General features: G+C 31.9%; 5 protein-coding genes across 7 annotated transcripts; all 5 read right to left on the bottom strand.

Moving 5' to 3' along the window:
- Positions 1-89: 89 nt before the first annotated feature.
- Positions 90-2,355, bottom strand: LOC137823528 (protein NOI4). The gene is made up of 3 exons (XM_068628715.2): positions 1,779-2,355; positions 1,498-1,686; positions 90-446 (listed from the first exon to the last, which is right to left on the bottom strand). The coding sequence occupies exons 1-3, from the start codon at positions 1,782-1,784 to the stop codon at positions 405-407; spliced, it is 237 nt and encodes a 78-aa protein (XP_068484816.1). The 5' UTR covers positions 1,785-2,355; the 3' UTR covers positions 90-404.
- A 241-nt stretch (positions 2,356-2,596) lies between these two features.
- LOC137823529 (uncharacterized) lies at positions 2,597-3,084 on the bottom strand. Its single transcript, XM_068628716.2, has one exon. It carries the CDS (start codon positions 3,082-3,084, stop codon positions 2,875-2,877), a length of 210 nt encoding a protein of 69 aa, XP_068484817.1. The 3' UTR covers positions 2,597-2,874.
- Positions 3,085-4,089: 1,005 nt separating this feature from the next.
- TIM10 (Tim10/DDP family zinc finger protein) lies at positions 4,090-6,503 on the bottom strand. 2 transcript variants are annotated; one of them, XM_068628717.1, is made up of 6 exons: positions 6,398-6,503; positions 5,250-5,297; positions 5,021-5,073; positions 4,852-4,890; positions 4,586-4,655; positions 4,090-4,346 (listed from the first exon to the last, which is right to left on the bottom strand). In XM_068628717.1, exons 2-6 carry the CDS (start codon positions 5,289-5,291, stop codon positions 4,296-4,298), a joined length of 255 nt encoding a protein of 84 aa, XP_068484818.1. In that variant the 5' UTR covers positions 5,292-5,297; positions 6,398-6,503; the 3' UTR covers positions 4,090-4,295. The 2 variants fall into 2 exon arrangements, with proteins under 2 accessions (XP_068484818.1, XP_068484819.1); XM_068628718.1 differs by having other exon boundaries at positions 6,302-6,432.
- A 1,986-nt stretch (positions 6,504-8,489) lies between these two features.
- On the bottom strand, positions 8,490-13,053 carry ACAT2 (acetoacetyl-CoA thiolase 2). The gene is made up of 13 exons (XM_068631670.2): positions 12,845-13,053; positions 12,400-12,465; positions 12,090-12,188; positions 11,841-12,014; positions 11,645-11,750; positions 11,427-11,565; positions 11,201-11,344; positions 10,752-10,837; positions 9,985-10,084; positions 9,725-9,835; positions 9,601-9,642; positions 9,181-9,267; positions 8,490-8,787 (listed from the first exon to the last, which is right to left on the bottom strand). Exons 2-13 carry the CDS (start codon positions 12,443-12,445, stop codon positions 8,698-8,700), a joined length of 1,224 nt encoding a protein of 407 aa, XP_068487771.1. The 5' UTR covers positions 12,446-12,465; positions 12,845-13,053; the 3' UTR covers positions 8,490-8,697.
- Positions 13,054-15,865: 2,812 nt separating this feature from the next.
- Positions 15,866-23,709, bottom strand: LOC137825873 (protein ACTIVITY OF BC1 COMPLEX KINASE 7, chloroplastic). Of its 2 annotated transcripts, none has more exons than XR_016514651.1 (18): positions 23,472-23,709; positions 21,902-22,524; positions 21,563-21,706; positions 20,791-20,916; positions 20,485-20,572; positions 19,797-19,890; positions 19,371-19,464; positions 19,228-19,282; positions 18,972-19,063; positions 18,659-18,829; positions 18,137-18,193; positions 17,969-18,052; positions 17,552-17,636; positions 17,409-17,470; positions 17,249-17,323; positions 16,573-16,677; positions 16,271-16,465; positions 15,866-16,189 (listed from the first exon to the last, which is right to left on the bottom strand). XR_016514651.1 is itself a non-coding variant. In XM_068631671.2 (18 exons), the coding sequence occupies exons 2-18, from the start codon at positions 22,487-22,489 to the stop codon at positions 16,116-16,118; spliced, it is 2,136 nt and encodes a 711-aa protein (XP_068487772.1). In that variant the 5' UTR covers positions 22,490-22,524; positions 23,472-23,709; the 3' UTR covers positions 15,866-16,115. The 2 variants fall into 2 exon arrangements, 1 of the variants encoding a protein (XP_068487772.1); XM_068631671.2 differs by having other exon boundaries at positions 16,271-16,412.
- Between the last annotated feature and the right edge of the window lie 213 nt (positions 23,710-23,922).

Consider the following 23,922-nt stretch of genomic DNA (forward strand, 5'->3'; position numbering starts at 1 on the left):
AGGGTACAATCGATTTTCAGATTTCAGAAAAGGATTATTCATTTTGCTCATCTCTACTTTTGTGTGAATGAAACTGTCTAAAACACAAATGAAGTTCTTGAATTGTTGTGTTATTATGATTTGTTTTCCATTTGACAACGATGCAAGCGAAGTCCACTAATCAGAACAGTTACATCAAATATCAAGTTCCTGTTTATAAACAATGGAGGGAAACTTGAATTAAATGAAAAATTGTGGAGTGAATGAGGTGTGAAACCAACTAGTTTTGAACATTAAGAAACCCCAGAAATTGCATGTATCATGCTATATTTGTTTCCTAATCAAGCCCAAATCTACACTACGTATATATATATCTAAGATTTCAGCAGGACCCATCATAGCTTAAATGAAGCTCAAGATTTCCCTCAGGGCTCAGCAGATACCTTTATGCAGCAGAGCCATCTTTTCTGCAAAAAATAATTTTATTCAGAAGTTAGTACTCACAAAGAAACTGTTTTTATTTATCAGCAAAAACAAATAAAATAAAATGAGACACTTCAGGAGTATCTCAATCCTTATACAAATAATCCAACACAAAATTTTCATCACCTAATCAGCTGAGTATCCAACCAACATATTAGCTACAATAACATATCATAACAAGATACAAGAGCACATCAATTTACAATTGCAGAAATAAAAACAACAACTGTATGGAACAAAGGATCAAATGCAACTATGTATCTTTTTATCGAGTATCTTTTATTGCATTAAGAAGAGAATAATCCAAACATAGAATCACAACGCATCAAATTAAATGTAACAACATCGTCTCATTATCACCCTAGATTGGTGTCAGTGTTACATGGATGTATAGCTCTATCAAAATCCAAAATTTTCAAATATATTATATTATGGTTTCAACGAGACCTTACTTGAACAGATACCAGTTCCTCCTAATCAAGCATAAACATAAACAAAAGACATGAAAGTAGTTTTCTATGATTCAAGAGGGTGTCCCCATTTGAGAATAGGACGATGACACAAACGGTTAAATTTCTACCAATGCATGCATACCAACCTATGAGGCTTTCATTCGCCTCTTAAATGGTGTGTCCGTGTCGAATACATGTATCGGATACCGACACTTGTCAGACACGTACCGGTGAAGTGTCCAATTTGAATTTCTGACAATTCTAGCACAATTCTAACACAATTTAAAAAATGAGAAATACATTAATTTTTTAATAACTCAAACTTATTTATTATGATTATAAAAATAAGAAACAAATATTTTTGAACCCGTCATAAAAATATATTTCTACTAAAAGAAAAACTGAAACACACTTGTGCACATAAATTTTTATTGTCAATTTATATAATTAATAATTATATAATATATAGATTTGTGTACCTATGTCATACATTTTAGAGATGATACGTATGTCAGTGTCTATGCTAAGTAGATACCAACTTGAATCATTAATGCATAAAAGTAAAGAAAAGAAAAAAACTTACATAATGGGACTTGCGAAGAGCGAGTTGAGGGTTGTATTGTGGTGAATTGCAAGCAGTAGGGGGTAAGTGGACCTTAGCACATTGCTTCCTCTCGGTCCTGGCTTTGTTGAAGATTACTGAGAAATCAGCACCTGATGATGGATCACTCACATCCCATTCCCCAAACTTAGGCAATGTTCTACCCTTCTCCTGTTCATAATTATGCATTGCAATTCATGTTCATAATCAAATTGAAATTGAAATGTAACAAAAAAGGAGATGAAATTGGGTTGCATAGTTACCGCCATGGTCGATAGATGAAGTTGGAGGATGGATGGGACCTTGAACTGAATATATTTATATATATTTGATGCAATGTAGTGTTGTTGATTCAACCTTCTTCTTTTCCTTGATATTGAGTTTCCAAGGAGAAAGAAGAAAGAAGAAAGAATCAGAAAAACAGAGAAACAGAGCAACTGAAAGGAAACAGAGAGATTGGGCCAATGTCAATCAAATTTGTGAGGCCTACATTTCCACCATTTTCAGCCAACCACGCTCAACCATCAAAATCTTCCTCTTAATATAGATTATATTTTTTAAATTATTTTTTAGTTAATTCTAAAGATTTATGATGATAATGTTCATCATTCTAGTTAGTTTTACATTGTTAACAAGAAAGAAACCTCTTGTATTTTTTTAAACCATTTTTCACAAAAAAATAATATTTAAATTAATTAGAACAGTAATTTAAAAAAGTATTTAATGTTTTTTTGTGGGATCTTAAATTAATAATAACTTCATAAATGATTCACATTAAGCATGGGAATTTGATCCATAGAAATTGGATCCCATGTGTTTTTTACATATACGAATTAGGAATCCAACTCTTAATCATATATATTTACGAAATTTTAATTTTTTTTCTTCTGATTACATAATATGAATCACCCATCACATTTATGATTCTTTTCTTTTACCTTTTTTTTTTCTTGTCAGGTGTTCAATAGATCTGCAGTGTTAACAAAGAATGGATCTGCTTGAAGAATTGGCAACATGGTAAAGGCACATTGTATAATGCAAAACTAATACCACAGGGCTCTGACTGAACTAGAAAATCGAATTTAGATAATGAAACAAAAGGAAAGTTGATTGATGTTTGAAGATGGAAACAACAACAACACAGAGAGAAAAAGGAAAGCAAAGTAAAGAAGATACATATGAGGTATATTTTTGCAATAGAAGAGAGAAGCTGAAATGGTATGTTGTGTAGTAAACTTTAAATTTAACTCAATCTCATAAAACTGGTTTATGAAAGAGATTTGCAGATATAACTGCAAAAGACGTGTAAATATAACTGCAAAAGACTCTGATCTCTAATCGATGTGTGTGGAATCTGAGTCAAACATTATGAGTGTTGTCTGGCTTGGAGTGGGAATCAAGATTGGCAGCAGAAGCAGAAGCACCTGGTGGTGGAGCTGGCATGCCATAAACTTGAGGGTTGGTCTGCATGTCTCTTCTTCCTCTTGCTCTTCCAAAGAAGTAACATCCAAAGCCAAGAATGAAGCAGAAGATTATGAAAGGGAGAGAGATCACCACCACCATGCCCATCTTTGATATTCTTCTTCTTCTTGTTTTCTGAATTGAGAGGGTGAGAGTAAAAAATGAAGTGTTGTTGAGTTGAGTGGAGAAGGAATAAGAGGGAGCATTTATTCATACAAGTGGCTCTGGTATTGGATTCTCTTCTGTTCTGTCATGAACCCCTTAACGTTCAATTTTCCAACGGATACCTTTCTGTCCCTACAACACTACCCCTCTCTCTCTTCCACTTCACTTTTGTCTTTACTATAAAAATAAATATAGTTTAACAACTCTTAATATAATATATAGATTCTAATATAAATTAGCTCTCACTCCAAAGGTTTATTATTTAGAGACACACTTTCTTTATTATTTTATTCAACCAAACAATTAGATGTATAACTTAACTTTTTTTATTATATTTTTCGCATTTAATTCAAAGCACCTGAAAATGTATTTGTACTTATTTTCTCTTCTCTTCTCTCCCTGTTTTTTGAACATTTTTTTCTTTCTTGTTTCTTATATCTAACGTAACACTGATAAATGAGCATTTTATGATAGAATAATGCGTACTCAATCAATATAAGGTGTCTAAATAACTTAAAATTTATATAACTTAAATTTAAAATTTAATCCTCTTCAATTGTATCAGATAAATCGGCAAGTAACTTGTCATTCCATTTTTTACAATTTAATTTACACATATTTTCAGACTAATCATACATTAGTTGTTAATTATATTTGAATTTTAATTTAAACAATTTATAAAATAATAAATTAAGAACTATATTTTTTAGTTGACTGTATAGTTTTAAGTTTGTTATATAATGTATATTTTTTAAATTATAAAAAAATATGACAATGAACTTATATTCGAAGAAATTAGATTTATTCGAAAAAATTGTTTAAAAATGAAAACGAAAAACTGCAAATGTCGCATGGGGAGAAAGATCAATGCTGTTGCAAGATGATAAGTTGAAACAAATGTAATAGAAAAACACTGATAAATTAAGGGTAGAACCAAAAAGACATAAATTAGAAACAAAAAATGAACTATAAATTATTTTTATTGTTCACCAATGGCTATCTCAACTCAAAAGCTAATCAATCTTTCTCTTAACAAAGCAGATTGACCTAAAAATAGTCATGGACAAAAAAAACTTGCAAAAGTATTAAATTTATGTTTTGCAATTGATGCCTACATGTAGCTCACTCGCAAAAGAAAACACCATAGACTTGGATTACATCGGAGGCTTCCCAGAACCAAGCAGCTGACCAACTAGATTATTCACCTGCTTAGACAAAACAGACAATCACTATTTGCAGTTTCCTATTACATCTAAAGCAAAAACCATTTTGAAGCCAGAAATTCCATCACCCACAAACACTTTATTTGCCTTACCCCACTAAGATTTCATCATAAAACATCCTATGAGAAAAATATCTTATAGCATAATATTAAGTTTGACGAGAAAAAAAGAAACAGGTCACAGACAACTCAAAAAAGTGTCAGTGATAAGCAAAATCTTACATGCCAGTATTTTGAAACACATCGGTCAATGCAACTATTTTCACCCATATTTAGCTCAGACTCCTTGTACCTGAGAAGAAAAGGTGTTAAAACAAATATTATAATAACATTCACATTGAGCCATCATCAAAAGAATGCAACAGCGGATAACTGAGAAATCAGAGAGTAATTTCCAAATTGTCAGGACTGGACTGGATGGCATTTGAAGAGCATCAAACATGACAGTTTCTCAAGCAGTTAATAAAATTAGACAAGAGTTTCCCCACCTATTGTCAACACACTTTTTGAAACAGGTCTGGGTCATCCTGAATAGTAAAAATACCAAAGCGTTAGCCAAATGAAATAAATCTTCTCAAACAAAAAGCAGCTAGACTCTACGTTATACTTGCTGATAACAGCAAAACTATCAAGGCGAGCAAGAACAGGGAAACCTACTTGTTGAATAATTCGACCCTATACTCCATCTCCTTTTCAGCCATTCCAAATATCTGTTTCATTATCACACGAATCATTGAAACACATCAAAAAACAAGAAAAACTAAATAATCAAATAATTCCAAAAAAACACAAAGTTAAAGTTGAAATCATTTTCAAATTATCAGGTAACAACATCAATAACCAGATTAGTTTTTCCAAAATTGGAGGAATAGAAAGGAATACCTACCTGTTCTTTTTCAAAGGCAGAAGGTGAGATATTGGCAGCCATTGTAGCCTGAAATAAGATAACCGACTATTAGAATTGGATTGGTGTTGATGTAGATTTCGTTATTTCTAATTGCAACCATTTACAACCAAACAAAATGTCCTCTATTTATTTCTAACCAAATTTATGCATGATGCATCATGTTCACCCAGAATAGTCTTATTATATTTCATACAAGTCATGTTAAGAAGCACACAGGCGATCCTTGTACACTAAGATTTGAATAATTCGAGAACCAAAAGTATATGAACTGGATCAACAGATGCTGAGAGAAACTCATGTCTAAATTTTGGGGTAAAAGTTTGCAGAATAAACCAAATAAAAGAACACTGAACTACATAACATGTAGAATTCCTTAAAACCCTAACTACAAATCCCTTGGAACAACATGATTGAGAAACAAACAAATCATGGTCATAATGTTCAGCTAGATTCGTTCATCACTTCATCAAATGATTTTTCTCTGTAAGTCCGTATACCCCATGCTTCTACTACCTACGAAGTCCAAAAATTTCCCAGGTTTCTAATCAATTTAATCCTTCTTGTGGTTCACATCAATTATAATGACCAGTCTCAAGTATAAGCATAAATCTGCAACCAGCCAAATCTCTCTCCCCTCCTCCCTACGATTCACAGAACAAAAAATGACATCTCTAGATAAAAAGCGGAATTCTCTGAACAATGGGTTATTTCAATCTTACACGGTGTAGCCTATATGCGAAATTTAGTCCAACAGAAACAATGTGAATGAAATAAATAGGTTTTCAAAAAGATCAATGACCAAAGCTCGTGTGAGCAACCCAATTTAGTGGCTAAAATCCCCAACTAACTTCAAATTAACTTGGGGAAATCATACAACTCCATTATCATAGACACTATTTCAAAACTATAATCATTAAAATCGTAACAAGTTAAGCACATGCAGAGGTGATTAAGTGACACAAAATTCAGAAAAATAGCAGTGTGTAAGGGAGATTCTTATTGGACTAAATGTAGAAAACAATAAAACTCACAACACAACAAAACGATTCGGGCTTGAATCCCAAATCCCGTAGGTTTGTAAGAAATTTGAGTTGAGAAAGAAGGAAAAGAGAGAGAGAGAAACGTACTAGTTGATGAAGAAACGCGGCTAGGGTAGGGTTCGATCTTTCTAAAGGAGAAGGGGTACAGCATATCACATTTTAAACTAAATTACCCAAATAACAATCATACCTTAATTTTTAAATTCAGAAATAGGAATTATATATTTACAATTCACATTTTTATATTATAATTCATAATATTATTATTTTAATATTTTTTATGTCATTTAATTATAAATTTATTATATATATTTATTTTTAAATCATCCTATCAAAAGTTATATATAACTCTAAAAATTATTAAATTAATAATTTTCCTTCAGAAATAATACTTTTACACCATAAACAAATTAAGCTTTCAAACTTTAAATTTTTTTACAAATTATATTTTTTATTTTCTATTTACAATTTCTCATCCAAATAATATCCATGATTTATATATGGAGGGTATGAGAAGTTTTGGTATCTTGCCTCTATTCAATATATAAAAAAGAAATATGAGAAATGATCTCATCAACCAAACTCTTTAATCATAGAAAACAAAATAAGACAAGTCTAAACATTATGCAATTCTATTTTGACATTATAAAAATAGTAAATTTACTTGTAAAAAAATATGTGTCGACCTCGATGGAAGAAGTCATTAAAATCTCTCTAAGTAAAACTTGTTAAGTTTACACGACCTAGATGTCCTAAGCATGAGAGAACATACTCTGAAATAATGTAGTGATTAATTACTATAGTTGCGTTCATCTTGGCAATTTAAAGTATGTGAAACTAATTTAAGATTAATTATGATATTTTGTTAATTTAGGCCCACTAACATAAGAATCCAATGTATATTTATAAATAGGTTGATCAATGTCAAATCAAAATACACATTAACATTCATTAACATTTATTATCTCTATTATCGAATACTAACTTGAGTATCGAAAAATTGAGATAGAAGATTATTAGAAGCCAAAAAGGACCCAAGAATACGTGCAACTATGAAGATATAACATTTCTGGCCTACACAATAACAATTTCGTACAACTATTTATTATAATTTTTAATGTATTATTTTATATGCATACATATATGATTGGATAAACATATTTTATTATTTTTGTTTATGATTGGATATGTGGTGATGAATAAAAGAACACGTATTTTTATGTGAAAAAACGGAGGTGATCCCATGCTATTTCACTATCAACCATGATCATTGGATTGGATAGGAGGAGTGAAATAAACAAGTAAGGGGAAAATATAATAAAGAGATATTTCATCATATTTCATTCCACTTTAAGAATAATATTTTTTGGTGGATCCCATGAAAAATATTCCGTCTTTACTATTTTTTTTTATCAAATACACTTATAAATATAATATTTCTATTATACTTCTCTTTGATCTCAGTTATAGAAAATCAAGTTATGTTTATTGCTCGATTAACTACTCATTTTCTAAAAAGGATTTACATTTCACCGAACTAAGTTGAAAATACATTATTAGCATGAGTTTGGAGTCATTTGTGCCATTAAATTATATTTAAAAATCAAATTAAATTCTAAGACATTTGTGATTTTAATTGTTCTTATAATTTTAATTATATAAAGATCAAAATGATTAATTTATATTTTAATAATTATAAAATGAAAATAGGAAAATAACTATATAATTTTATACTATAATCTAACAAGAATAAACATAGTTCATTAATTTATGTTTTTTTTTTACATTCTTCCTTCTTAGATAAAAAATAATAGATCAGTTATTGTAGTTTTTAGAAGTAAGGTTTTGCAGTTTCTGCGTCTTTTGTGCTTCTTCAATTAAGTTTGATGGTGTTGTTTCCCAGTGTCTTCAAGATACAACTTAAAAGAAAATTTGTACTGAAAATCATGAGTGCAATAAAAACCATATAAAACGCTGATTGATTAGTATATATATATTTAAAAAATCATAGTCTGAATACTGATTTGGATCAGCTTTATCCAACAATAACCACATTGATAATAAAGTGGCAAACACAAGAGCAAGCACAACAAGAATTTGTGTAATGTTGTGGTTGGAATAAGAGGGTTGAAATGATTCACTAAGTCAAAACCATAAATCAAAGTACGCCAGTAACATATAACAGAAAGCCTTTTTTTTATTGCTTAATGGTCAACTTGGATACTAAGAAAACTTCAGTTTCACAGTATCTAAGATTAAAACCTAACAAATATGTGGCTAAATTTGTGTCCACCCTTCAAGTCTGGTCCTTGTAATACATTTGAAATATGCATGTAGGGTGCTAAAGGAAGGCTGACTCTGAAACAACATTTAGGGAACATGAAAAATTACAGAAGCTCAACAACAAGGGCAGATGCACCACCTCCTCCATTGCAAATGCCACCCACTCCATACTTCCCATTCTTCTGCTTCAGTACCTGCAGGTCATAACTTTTAGATTAACTGAATCCAAAAGGAACATTCAATATTATGGAAAGGCCATACATAGATGCTCAGAATTATAAGTTAGATAGGACACCATCACTTAAAAAAAATCTAAGATGATCAAGATCTGTTCATTTCAGTCTCGTAATATGCTACTCTCACTAGATTGCCAATGTAATTTATTCAAAAAATAGAATAAAAAAGGACAAATGATCACGTTGCTATTATTTTCTAAATTATTAACTTTTTTGAATAATTGAGCATATCGATTTAAATAATTAAACAAAGAATTTAAGAGGAGCGCTAAGATAGAATTTTTTCTTCAAACGCATAGCAAACACGCTATTATAAATTGTAAAATAATAAGTTTTGAACAGAACATGTACCCCCAAGAGTGTGACCAGAATGCGAGCACCACTGCAACCAAGAGGATGGCCCAGTGCAACGGCTCCACCATGTACATTTACTTTTTCCTGCAAAATAATAGTTACTTGAGTAAAAGGAATAAATGGAAGGGAACAGCCATTAATGAGCGGTGACGTTAAATAATAGATTTTAGAAAAAACATCCAACATGTTCTGTACAAAGATGGGTTTGGAACCTACGACTGCATGCACTCTTTAAGATAATTAAGGATACGGCCATTAATGGCCACGGTGATGTTAAATGATGGATTATAGACAAATTGTAACATGCTCTGCACTCTACAATAGCATCCACTCTTCAAGACAGTGAAGTGGAAATAGTTTATTACACATACACTAAAGGATTACAACTTTCACTCGATGACACGGAGAAGAACTTACCGAATTTAGTCCAAGAAGTTTTTGGTTTGCAAGAGCCACAACCTACAGACAGTAATATGAACAGTTAAAATCCATGGCATCATGAATTGAAAAAGTACTACAATAATTCCGCATTAAATCCTACCGCAAAGGCTTCATTAATTTCATAAAAGTCAATTTGGGAAGCCTCCAACCCTGCATTGGAAATGGCTTTGGGAATGGCAAGGGATGGAGCCGTTGTAAATAACTCCGGTTCCTGCACAGCCAAACCTCATATAAGTATGAAATTATACTAATAATATAATACCAAATACTAGAAATCATGTGAATACCAATATGATTTTTTCTATTTCTTATTTCTTATGGTCTGAAGATGTAGTTCATATTTAAAATATTTTTATGTACCTGAGCAGCATCAGCAAATCCAGTGATTTTTGCTAGAACTTGAAGCCCAAGCTTCACTGCCATCTCTCCACTCACCAAAACTAGTGCAGCAGCACCATCACTGTTAGAAAGAGCATTTTCATTTGCATTAAAATATTAAACTAATGATTGGTGTTAATTATCATTTGATTAAATTAATGATAAATGAACACTCAAAGAAACATATAAAATATTAAATATGTTATAAATACAACTCTAACTGAATCACTTGTGGCTCAAATATAATATAGGAAAAAAAACTTGTCTTCCTATGACATTCTTTGCTATCTATACTACCAGGAACACGTGGCAGATTTACAAGCATTTTTTTCCCCCAAACTACACCCTGAGCCAGCATGCATATAAGAGATTTATATAGTGGAAAATCCATTTTTTTTATAAGAATAAGATAAGCTAATTTGGACCATACAACCATATATGGATGGTCAATATTAAAAGTTTTTTAAGTTCACATAGCCAATTAAAAAAGTCATTTGACTGTTTAAAACTACTCACAAACTTTTATCATTCATAATAACATCTAATGGTGAGTACTTATCCCTTTCAGTCACACATAAAAAAGTCTCCTCTCCCACCATACATACACACACACACACACACACATATATATATACATACATATATATATAATAAATTTATTATTTTATAACAATAAATAACTGAAAAGAGGATTCAACTAGAAATCGTTATGCATGAAAAAATTGAGCTATTTTTGATGATATATTAACCTTATGCTGGAAGCATTGCCAGCAGTAACAGAACCTCCAGTCTCCTTGAAACTTGGACGAAGTTTGCGTAACTTGGCAGCATCAAACTGGCATAGGAAAAGGAAAAATATAACAATATATTGACTTGCATTCCACGGCGAGTATAAAAAAATTTATTGACTATAAACTTACTAAATTTGCAGCTAGAAGTTGCATAAAATTGTTGTTTATGAGAACAGAAAAAAAACTATAAATTCCAATCCCAACTCCTGATTAATTGTTTCCCTTAATAGACATGGACATATTCACAATATTATCCAATATCCACATAACCCGTGCTTAGATACCTATAGCCTTCTAACATATTTGATACTCATGAAACTGGCAAATATTAATGGGTAAACAAGTGCTTTTGTTGGCTAACCTATTCATACAATTATTACCGTGATTCAACTGATTTATGTGGTTACCTTTCCTATGCCTTCATCCCTATCAACAACTGTTGAAGGTTTTCCCCTTCCACCGGAGACTTCAACGGGAACAATTTCCCATTTAAAGGCACCACTTTCTTGGGCAGCAATTCCACGTTCAAAACTCTGAATCGCATAGTTGTCCTGAGGGGAAATACAGAGACATCAAAAAAATTTATTACAATAATCCTGCGAAAATCTTTCTAAAAAAGATAATCCTAAATACCTGGTCTTCTCTTGTTAATGAATGGTTATCTGCACATAGCTCAGCACACACTCCCATCCCAACATCCTTATAGACATCCCACAACCCATCTTTCAACATCCCATCAACAAGTGAATCATGTCCAAGGCGCGATCCTTTCCTGAAGTTTTACTATTGAATCAGTTTCTGCCACAACTAGAACCAATCTTAAAGAATGTCAAATCAAATTCAATATTGACCTTGCTTCAGCCAGGTACTTAGGTACATTAGACATGCATTCCATACCACCAGCCACAACGACATTGTTTGTGCCTAATTGAATACTCTGTGCTGCAAGCATTGCAGCTGCAATAACCAGAACAAATTTAATATCCCTTTTCTATATCTTAAAAACATATAATGAAACAAATAGAATCCTCTTAATAATAAGCCCACCTTTCATTCCTGATGCACAAACTTTGTTAACAGTAGTGCAGACCACTGAATTAGGTATTCCTGCTCCGAGAGCAGCTTGTCTTGCAGGAGCTTGCCCCAAATTAGCACTAAGAACATTCCCAAAAATTACTTCCTCCACAAGGGATGGATCAACATTGGCCCTTTTAAGAGCAGCTGCATATCAATAAAAAAACATGTAAACATACTAAGTTTCATATGCAATGTAATGAGCACTGAAATAGGCTTTACCTTCAATAGCTATGGAGCCTAGTTTGGTGGCAGATAGAGATGACAGAGTACCAAGAAATCCCCCCATCGGGGTACGAGCAACACCAACAATGCAAACATCTATAGAAATCAAACATAAGAGATCAACTAACGAAAATATATGAAACTTAATGCTTTAATTATTTTCTTTATGATTGTGCCTGACGGACGAAATGAACGGTTATACAGAAAAAAAACTTAACAAGGTCAAATAAAGCGTATATAAACACCGTGAAACATCAATATACTCTATTTCGAAAGTGCATATAATCCAAAATATTTGATGAACGACCTCTGGGTTTTATATCATCTGAAGATGCTGCAGCTGCTGGCGCCATTGATTGATGAAAAATAAAATCTGCAATCCAAAAACATTAAATACACAGAGATTCAGGCCTAATTAGTAAACGAACATACATACATAATATTTGAAAACCGAATTCAAGTGAGGTGGATGCAAGAATCAAGAATCATCAGAAATGATATATCATGGCACAAATTAACCTCTTAACATTGAACAATTCAGAAATTGGAAAACACAAGAAAGCAAAGCGAGATTAAGCAAACAAAATGCAATGACGATGAAGAGGAAGCGAGGGGAAAATGGAGATCTAGGAGAGAATTGGGAGTGAATAACAAACGATGAGGAAACAGATAAACGGTGATGCATGCATCAAATATGGTAAGCGAAGTGCGGATCTGAGGAAAATTGAGGAAAGAAAGGTTGGAAGAGGTACCTTTGACTGCGATGTGTTGTTGGTGAAGAAGAAAGAGTGAGAGAAGACGAAAGAGGAGTGAAGAAGAGCGAATGAAAATGGGTGATGCGAGTGCTTATATATGGCGTGGTGGAGGAGGCCACGAGTTACACGCGCCTTTCAATGCATCTCAACGTTTTGCTGGGCATCAACTTTCTCATTCATCTACTTCAACTCCATGGGTTTGTTAGGTGAAATTTTGTACTATTGATTATTATTATTATTTTATTATTACTAACTCAAATTAATTGTTAGTATAATAAATTTTCAAAGAACTATTCATAAATTAATAATATAAAAATTCATTAAGAGAGTGTGTTAAGTTATGGATGATTACTTTAGATGATAGAAATCCAAATAACTCATTATTATTCTATCGATTAGGTCGACCAATCGATATATCTATCAGAATCATTATATTCAAATAAAAGATTAGTGAAATTAATCAGTAATCAAATATTAGATCACGATTCAAATATTTAATCTAATCTAATAACAAATGTTCTATAATAATCATACAAATAAGCACACATTCCAAGAATCAAGTGCGTCGTCATTCAGTACTAATAGTACCAAGTATCGAACGCCTAAATCTTTGCCTTTTGCATGTACCGTTCAAGCTCGGAGTTTGCAGAGACGAGAAGTGGAGAGGTGGGAGGAGCAAAGAAGGAGGAAATAGTAGACCAACTGACCGAAAAGAAGGACAATCGTTCTTTTGGTTCCAATTTCGTTCAATAAGTGTTAGATAACATGATGATTAGAATGTGTGAAAATGTTTTGATACAACATTAATTTTGATATTTTTTTTAATTAGGACAATATCATCTTATAGACATGAAAAATAAACACAATTACAATAATGGTCTCTTAAAAATAATTAATTGAAGGTAATTTAGCATTGAAGAATGATTTAGATAGTGTGATAAATTAAAGACTATTTTTGAATAATAAAATTTAGCATGCGTTCCATGCCATGCACATTTATTACTTTTTTAATGTCATGTAAAGACACACGTGCCACCTCACATTCAGCTACCAATAAATTAAACAATTTTCTTTTATCCGCATAATATTCTATTAAAATTAATCTATCTTAACTTCTTGAAAATGCATAAAATTTGATAAAATTTTATTTCTAACAAAAATAATAAAGATTTAGTTTAAAGAACATGCATGCATGTCTATAGATGTGCATGGAGGATAGTGTACAAAATAAATTGATTATGAAGTGTATAGTTGAGCGTAGCATCCAACGCCCTCAGCCAATGCATTTTACTTCACCTACCTAACTAATTTCTAACAACCTTTTAGATGTTCTATCCCTCTTCTACATTGATGGAGACATTACAATTATTATTTTTTAAATAGTGTTTAATGTTATTTGTATAATCTTTTGCTTTTAAAATTGGTAGAGTTTTGAAATATTTGAGTTAATGATAGATGTACTTCCAAGTATATACGAATTTGAATAATTCGAAATAACATGAAAATTGATTTTGTTATAATAAACTAAATGTTCTAATTTTCAAAAAGGAATCGGGGAATCGAGACGAATAAACCTTAAAAATTGCATAATAAATGTATCTTCTTTCCTATTCTTAATAAGCTAGATAACAATTTATCTTTGAATATTAACTTAGACGAGTATATAATTGTTCTCACTCATCTGCTCTTTTATTACTCATCAAATATTTTTAAAAAGTTTTCTAACTCTTACTAATTTGAGTATCGAAAAAATTTATGCAGGTAAACTAAGCTCGTGTTTTCTAAACAAGTTTGACTGCAATTCTTTAAAGTATTCATTCGATTAAAGCTTGGTTTTCTCGAAGTCTCTCCAAATCTACCTCTAATAGTTCTCTATGCTAATTGTAGGATTCGTGGTTAAACTATAAAAGTGATTTTTTTTAAAAAAATATGATAAATTAGAACCAAGAAATGGAATGTATTTTTGTTAAAAATGTTTAATAAACAAGAATTACATAATACCTTTAAATAGGAAACAAAAATAATATTCCTTTTAACAAAAAAAAGTAATAATTTTTTATATCATATTCTCCCTATTTGGAAGGTGTTCATAGCACTGTAAGCTTATGATGAACAACTCAAATATTAAATTAAGTAAAATAAATAAAAATGCCTTGATTGAAAAGATATATCACCACGAGTTCTTAATACTGTATTATTCTGCATTAAGTCAATAAAGAATTAATGCATTAGTCATTTAATGTAGTATATTACATTAAATAGGAGTTTCTTAAGTCAATAAATAATTAATAATATTATTTGCCAACCATATATACGTCTTTTTCTTGATTTTTCTTTCCACAAGAGACAAGTAATAGGTGGATTAGAAACGACATAGGAGAAATAGGTGAGAATTGTAATGAAAACAAAATTTGTTTAGTTAAAAATGAATTTTTCTATCAGATTATTGGGTTTGAAAGAAAAATTATAAATAAATTTATTATACTAACAAAGTGAAATTTAAGAGTAATTCAATCTCACAGTAAAATTATATTTACATTTACTTTTATATTATAGTCAATATATATTTCTCAACACATTTTTAATGAATTTGATAAAATTAAACTCTAAATACCTTTAGAATCATCTTAATATACTTAAGTTAACTTTACAAAATTGATCTGGTGAGATTTATTTTTTTGTTTTAGCTATTAAATTATTTGCTTGGCATAATCATCATCTCTGTAGTATAAACATGGATACGACATGGACACAAACATAAATATACGTATAATTACTAAAATGTAGGACACGAATATACGAATCTATATATTATATAATTATTAATTATATAAATTGACAATAAAAATTTATGTGCATAAGTATATTTCAGTTTTTTTAGCAAATGTTTCTCATGAATGGTTCAAAAGGATTTGTTCCTTATTTTTATAATCATAATAAAAATTTATACAGTAAATTTGAATGTTTAGAAAATTAATGTATTTTTTTTTAAATTGTCTTAGAACCGTATTAGAATGGTTAGAAATCCAACAAATATTTTTTAAATTTGATACTTCACTGATCTATGTTTTACAAGTGTCGTACGAGTATCGTTTCCAATACTTATGTCCGACACGAACACACCATTTAAGAGGTGTGTCCGATATCGTGAAGTTTGCAATACGTTTGTGTAGTTAAAAGAAAAAAACTGAATGTTTACATGTAAGAAAATGGAGACGAGGGGAAGTTTACACAAGCCTAAAAGAATGGAATTTAATGGTAAGCAATTTTATATCATTTCTTCAAACTTATCAAGCATCTTTACCCTTTGCATGGATCTCACAAACAGTGTCATAAAAATACCTGCACATTCAAATGCTGCACCTATCAGCCATATGAAGAAATTTGAACATGATTCCACAATAAGCTTCATAACACAATCACCTGCAGCAATGAAAGAGCCATTTCCCATAGCTGCATTGCCTTGGTTGCTCATAGTGATACCAAGATTTAGCAGAGTTCCTCCTAATACAGTATACATTGTTGCCATTTGTAGAGTTGTTGCTTTTCTTGCAGCTCTTTCAGACTACCAAAACAAGTTCAATGATCTCACAGTTCATAAAAGTTATGTTCTAGTCCCTTTTGTTAACACCAGAGAAAACTTTGTGATAGTGTGAAACTACTATAAGTCATTTTAGAATGAGAAAAGCTATATAAATAATGTAACAAAAAGTGAATAAACTGACCTCTAGCACTCGGACTCGAAGTTTTAGATCCCCTGCTTCAAGTTGCTTTGTAAACTCTTCTATTCTTTGGACTCTGTATGGCATTGACATGGTATAGGATCTAGCCTAAAAGCATTGCACCAGGGATATCAATTCAAGTGAAAGCACACTGCACAATGTCATAAGCTACATATACTGATAGGACACAAATACGAACACAAAGATACGTATAATCTTTAAAATGTAGGATACTGAGACACATATCTATATATTATATAGTTTATACAATATGTATATAAATATGATATAAATTGACAATAAAGATTTATGTGTACAAGTATGTTTCAGTTTTTTTTTAATAGAAAGATGTTTTTGATTACTGATTCAAAATGATTTGTTCTGTATTTTTATAATCATAATAAAAATTTATACAATATGTTTAAGTTCTTAGAAAATTGATGTATTCGTTTTTAAGATTGTGTTAAAATCGTACTAGAATTGTTAGAAATCTCACAAATATTTTTTGAATTAGACACTTCATGGATAAGTGTCCTACGAGTATCTTACGAGTGTCAGTATCCGATACGCGTATCCGACACAGACACGCCATTTAAGAGGCTTGTCTAAGCCTCATAGACAGTAAGTGTAAAATCATGGTAGAAAAAAAAACTATAAAGAAACTATAGGGGTGTGGTACATCATCTGCTTGCTTTCTTATCTCCTCCACAAGCTGTGGCGCAGTAATCTGTTTTTGCCTTATATCTAAAAGTTCCTGTAACGTAGGAAGAAAGTGTGAGCACTGCATTTTAATGCAGTATGAGAACAATAATTGTTCATGGAGTATCTGAACTTTGAACCTGTGCATAGGGTGCAGCAATATTTGCAAAGGAGAAATTTGGATTGAGTGTGTAACCTATACCTGTCAGAAAAATGAAAGAATCATTACTGAAACTTACTTTAAGTTGATGTTTTGAAAATAAGCTCTTTGGGAAGTGCACACCTTCAAGTGTTGAAAACGCCCTCAGAACAAAGGCAAAGGTAGATGGAAAACGGAATGGCTGGTCTTGTGCTATTGCAAATAAATCCTGACACAGAAAACATTGAATAATATTAAGAAATGAACTTTTAAGTCTAACTCAATCTCATAAAACTAAAATTGACTTATGAGGTAAGATTTCATAATATTTAAGTGGATGCAAACTTTATCTCATAAGTCGGTTTTATGAGGTTGAGTTAGGCATAGTACAGTTCTTAATAAATAATAACTTGTGGACTGAAGATTCTCTAGATAATTTGTTGTAACCAAGTGAAAAACAATAATGATCCATCTTCAGCTTATATCCATGGTTTCACTCCATTGAAACAAACAGCCAAAATATTATGAATTCACTGATCAAATATAACAATGTTGACCAACCTCCCCAATTGCAGAAAGGGTCTGCTGCTGATCTGGTGCCTGGCTTTGCAAATGGTCAAGGAAAAATTGCACAGATCTCCTCACCTGGAAGGCAAACTTATCATTTATGAAGCCAAGTGTGAAGACAAGAATTGGAATATTTGAACAGCAAGTAGTTCACATTCTTACTGAAGACAGGTCCCCAGTAGGTTGGAGGGCTCCCAGCTCTATAAGGCGTTGCATAACCTGCATCATTGTGAAGTGTGAAGATGGATAGTAAAGTTTCTCAGTTAAAGTTATGCCAATCGCAAATTCCTTTATGCTGTAGATAATCACTGGTTAGCTGGATTGAAATTTGTAGTTGTATTCAAAGCAAATACAATTAGAACTCAGACAAGAGGAACAACTCTGAGACATAACAACAACATGAGAACAACAACTCACAGGGAGTAATTCCAACTCATATTTTACATTATAATCACTATATTTTTATGTTCTTACTGACTTGAGCATCAGAGTATCTTTTCTAGGTGGAGGCAAGAAAGAGTCATTTTAAGCCATTGAGGCAAAGTCATCAGAAAATTAAACAAATGGATATCAACACTCTATCAAAAGAGCTTATCATGATAGCAAGTTGTGATTTCTTGTTAGTTTTTAGGAAAAAACAATGTTCTAAATTTAAATTATCCAAGGGTAGTACAAAATGAAGACCTTTTTGGCATCCTTTTCATACATAGCATAGAAAAGTTCAAGCAGTCTCTCTCGGTTAAAAGATTTGATCTCTCCCATCATGCCAAAGTCATAATAAATAATTGCTTCGTCCACATCAATTGCAAGATTTCCAGGATGAGGATCCGCATGAAAGAAACCTGTTCTCAATATCTGTAAGACAAAAACAAAGTGACAGTTTATTAACTCAATGTTTTCAGTTACATGAGTGCTAGCAACACCTATCTTCTAGAGAAAGAGTAACCAAAAAGAAAACCATATTCAACATAGCAGATGTTACTATTAGATTGTGCACCTGAATCAGGTATGCCTCAGTAGCACGTGAAGAGATTCGTAATCGATCATAACCACGCGAAGTTAATGTATCCACCTGGTCTATTTTGATACCTGTCATAAAATTTAACTCAACTTTATAAAACCGACTTATAAGATATTATGAAATGTTCTAATCTCTAATTGACGTGTATCCAACAAGTTCTCATGCATAACTCTCTTAACACCAATGTCATAAAAAGAGAAACAAGGGAACATGCATTAGTGAAGATGAAAACCTGGTACATACTCCATGGTCAACACCTTTAAGGCAGTATAATCCCAATATACCAACTACAACAAAAGAAATGGAGATGTGGTCAAAATTAAAAATAAAATAGAATTATTAGACATTAAAATTTTTCACAGGCAAGAAACTTACAGGAATTCGAACCCACTTTATGTTTCTAAAATCTCGTCGGAACCTGTCAGCATTCTTTCCTTCATTTATATAATCAATTTCTTGATACAGAATACTGCAAAATGGAATATGAAACTATTAACAAGTGAACTTTAAGTTTAACTATCGTACTTGAGACTATATAGTGAGTGATCCGATAGAGTGATCAACGATAAATTCTAGATGATTCTGATACCATATCAGAAAATGAACTTTAAACCTAATTCAACCTTATAAAACCGGTTTATAAGGTGAGTTCTCAAACAGAAACACTATAAATTATAGGAAACATTGGAAGATATAGTAATGAATAGAAGGTGAAATTACTGAAATGCAATGAACACAGTTTAACATATGCTTTACTGCACGAAATCTCCATAACAGTATACTTGCACGCTTATTACTTACGTTGCACATTCCTCATATATTCCAATCCAATCTCTAAGTGGACCCCCGAAAGTTTCATTTCTCTGGAAATACTCTGCAATCAGCTTTAAGTTTTCTGGATAGAGCAAGCAAACATGTGAGAATCACAAACAAAATAATTCACTAAATTGTAATCCTTAAACTTTATATACCCTTATTCAGCTTAGAGTGTCTTCAAACAAAGAAGTGTGTCAAACAAATACTGTTGCAGATTCCACATCTATCATATATATAGAACCAAAATTATAATAGATTAGTATTTGTAGAGTTTACTTACACTTCAACCAATTTTTTAGGAATACATTGAAAGCGAGTAGAAGCAATGAAATCAAAGTCTTTGATACCAAACGGTAAAGTCTGCGCCTAACAGTCCAGGCTTTTGGATTAATTATTGATAGTTGGTAACATTGTTGGAGATCTCACATCGACTAAAGATTAAGACATTTCATAATATATAAGTGGATGCAAACCTCACATTATAAGATGGTTTTATGAGGTTGAATTAGGCCTAAAGTCCACTTTGATATCAAAATCATTTTGAGTTTATCCTAACGATTGTTTGTTGTGCTTATCATGCTACTCTCTAGAGGTTGAGTTAGACTTAAAGTCCACCTCTTAATCAAAACCTCAAGGTGTTGTTAATGGCAGAAACAAAATGGCCACAACTTACTCAAATCAATGTCAAAAAGCTTCTTCAGACCTGGCCTTTGAACTTTGACCACTACTTTTTCTCCATTATGCAGAATAGCACGATGAACCTACAAACTCATGTGGCACAAAAATTGATGTTACAATATTAATAACAACAGTAATTTAAAAGCTCATCAGTTTAGCTACAAGATGGAAGAAACGTTCTAGTTTGAGATAATAATGGATATTTGTATTTTTTATGTACGAATCAAAATGAGTAATATGAAGTGTATGACAATTTTTTAGTTTAACCAAAATATAAATCTGCAGGAGTAGAATCAAACACCTGCCCGAGACTAGCAGCAGCAATTGGTCGATCTTCAAACTCTTTAAATAACATGTCAATGGGAGCTCCCAATTCACTCTCAATAAATTTTCTTGCTTTCTTTGGAGAGAAGGCAGGAACCATGTCCTGTACAATGTTATACTGTTATTAAATAAAACTCTTTGTATACTACTCCAAAATATAAATAAATCTTATTAGATTCAATCTATTTAGTGAGATAATTTTCAAAAACACTCTTTATTATAGTAATGTCAAACCTGACATCAAAATGTAGCACTTTTGTTCGGAAAATCATAACTAATTCTCCCTCTTTAATGTAGATACAAAACAAAGCACTTGCAGAAGCAATGAGCAAATAGAAGAAAATAGAATAAAAGAGAATAATGACAACGAGAGAATTTTAATGTGGGAAAACCTTCTCTAGTTGAGAAATAAAACCCACGAAACATAATTTAGAAAATGTCTCCACTGTGAAATAGGATTACAATATTTGTTTCTCTCGAGGATAATAGTCAATCTCACCCAACAAGGATGAAATACAAAGTTTCTTCAGTCTCTCACTTGGATTTCTAATCTCACACTATGGTGGATCTCTATTCTTTCATTTATCTTTATATTGCTCTTCTCACTTGCTTGTTTTTCTCTTCCTCACAAATTCTTTTTATATAGAAAATGAGAGGAAGATTTATTACATAAAGAGACAGTGGATAATTAAAGTCTGAGCAATATGACATGTCTACAATGATGAGCCTGAAAAGAACTGCAGGAATACCTGCAATTTTGCGAGCTCAACCACAAATTCACGTGGAAATAGATCTGACCTTGTTGATAACAACTGACCAAGTTTAATGAAAGTTGGACCAAGCTGCAATACACACTCCCTTAACCATGAGGCAGTTTTCCGCCTTCTGCTTTTCTGAACAAATGTTAAAAACAATCTCAGTAAAACACAGACACAAACACAGAAATACAGACACAAACAAAAACATGTCCAAGACCAATTATATAAAAATAAAACAGTAACTTTTTTCCACCACCTAGGACTACAATTCAACTCAGAATGGAAAATGGTATTTTACTTTTTTGGCAACTAACAAAATTCAGAACCTACCTGTTTTGCTTCTGTGAAGCCTCTCAAATATGTCCATTTTGAGTTGTCCAACAGAATCCGAATTCTTAAAGTAGCAACAAAAGACCAAACATCAATAGACCTCTGCCAAGAGCTGTAGTTTTCATTGGCCCAACTGAAACCTTCATCTGAGGGTAAGATCTTTAGCTCTTCCAATGATGGAAGTTCTTTAGAAGCTCTAGTTCTAGACTTCACTGTCTTGGTCATAAGGTTTTTTCTCACTTGATTTTCCCCATTAACCTTCGAAGCTGAACCATTCACTGTCTTCATCTTATTCACTGACATAGTCTTTCTGTTCACTAGCTCAGTTGTGCGTACCATTTTAACCACTTTCTGTTCTCTACCATTTGCTGCTCCATTCTTTGATGCAGGCAAAGGCAATTCTGTCTGACGCATTCTCACGAGCAGAAGCTTTGCAAACTGATTGTTCCCTGATGGATCACACGTTCTTATCCTAGTATTCTTTGACAGTTTATTGACCGAAACTGAGCCTGAAAAACTTAGACTGTCTAATGTTCTTCTTTCAGTTACCAACTTCACATGATGACAATAACAACCTTGCATGGCCATTGTTTTTGTCGTCTAAGTCACCTTACAAAGAAACACTGAACACAGGGAAACAGTGAGGAAAAAGAAACACTGAACACAGGGAAACAGTGAGGAAAAGAAATGACACATGCTGAATCAGTTTATGAACTCTGCAGACAAGGCCAAATCCATATTTGAATGTGTTGTACTTTATGTAGCACAAACACTGATACTACACGAACATGGAGATATGTATAATCTCTAATATGTAGGATACAAGATACAGATTTATATATTATATAAATTGATAATAAAAATTTGTGTAAGTATGTTTCAATATTTTTTTTTAGCAGAAAGACATTTTTCTTAGCTGGTTCAAAAGGATTTGTATCTTATTTTTATAATCACAATAAAAATTTATACAATAAGTTTGAGTTTTTAGAAAATTAATGTATTTTTCTAATTTAAAATTGTGTTAGAACGTGCTAGAATTGTCAGAAATTCAATAAAATATTTTTTGAATTGGACATTTCACCGATATATATATCCTACGAATGTCGGTGTCCGATACGGACACACTATTTAAGAAGAGTGTCTGAGCCTCATAGGTTGTACTACTCGTATCAGTGATATAAATTTCAAAGGTCAAGTTATAGGCTCTTCCAAAAATCATGGTGTGTTCATCTCATAATCATTGCAAACACATTAAAGTGTTTAAAAAACATAATAAAGTAGGTCATGAACTTGGTGAACATGATTTTATGTGGTTGAAAAGAAGAAAAAGTTTGTTAATCTTATGCATCATGGCAAGTGAACCAATCAAGTTCAAAAAGCAAGATCAAATACTGTGATGAAACTCAGTTTGAAATCATTTATTTTAGTCACCAATGATCAGAAGCAACCAGTAATCATATTAAAAAAAGTGTTGCATAAACTCAAAACAGTATTGCAGTAACAAATATTCACGTAGAATTGAAAGAAATAGTTAAGCAAATTGAAACCAGTGGAATCAAAATGATTGTACCTGTTGTGTATCTCTGGACTTCAGTGAATAGAGGTTGAACAAACCTTAGAAGTTGGCAACATATAGCATAATTTTTCTGAAGCAGAAAGAAAAAACGTGTTGGTATGTTTATGGTGAAAGGCAGAATTAGAATGGAAGAGGGACAAGGTAACATGTTGTTGCTTCTAAGTTTTAAATGGAACAGTTCAAGTAACTGACATCTGCTTCAGTTTGGGTGCTAAGGACAAAAACGGAAAACACAGTTGCTTTGGTACGTGTAAGACTCTACTACCTCTTAACGTTGTTAACGACAAAACGGAAAACATATCTGTTTTTCATTAATTGCCTTGTTCCTCACTTAGCCACAAACTATGAAACATAGACACAATAGCGGCGACAAAAATATCTATAATATTTAAAATGTAGGATACGGAAACACCGATTTATATATGTATGTGCACAAGTATGTTTT

Source organism: Phaseolus vulgaris, chromosome 8 (genome assembly GCF_051622355.1).
Source record: "Phaseolus vulgaris cultivar YP4 chromosome 8, ASM5162235v1, whole genome shotgun sequence".
Taxonomy (NCBI): domain Eukaryota; kingdom Viridiplantae; phylum Streptophyta; class Magnoliopsida; order Fabales; family Fabaceae; genus Phaseolus; species Phaseolus vulgaris.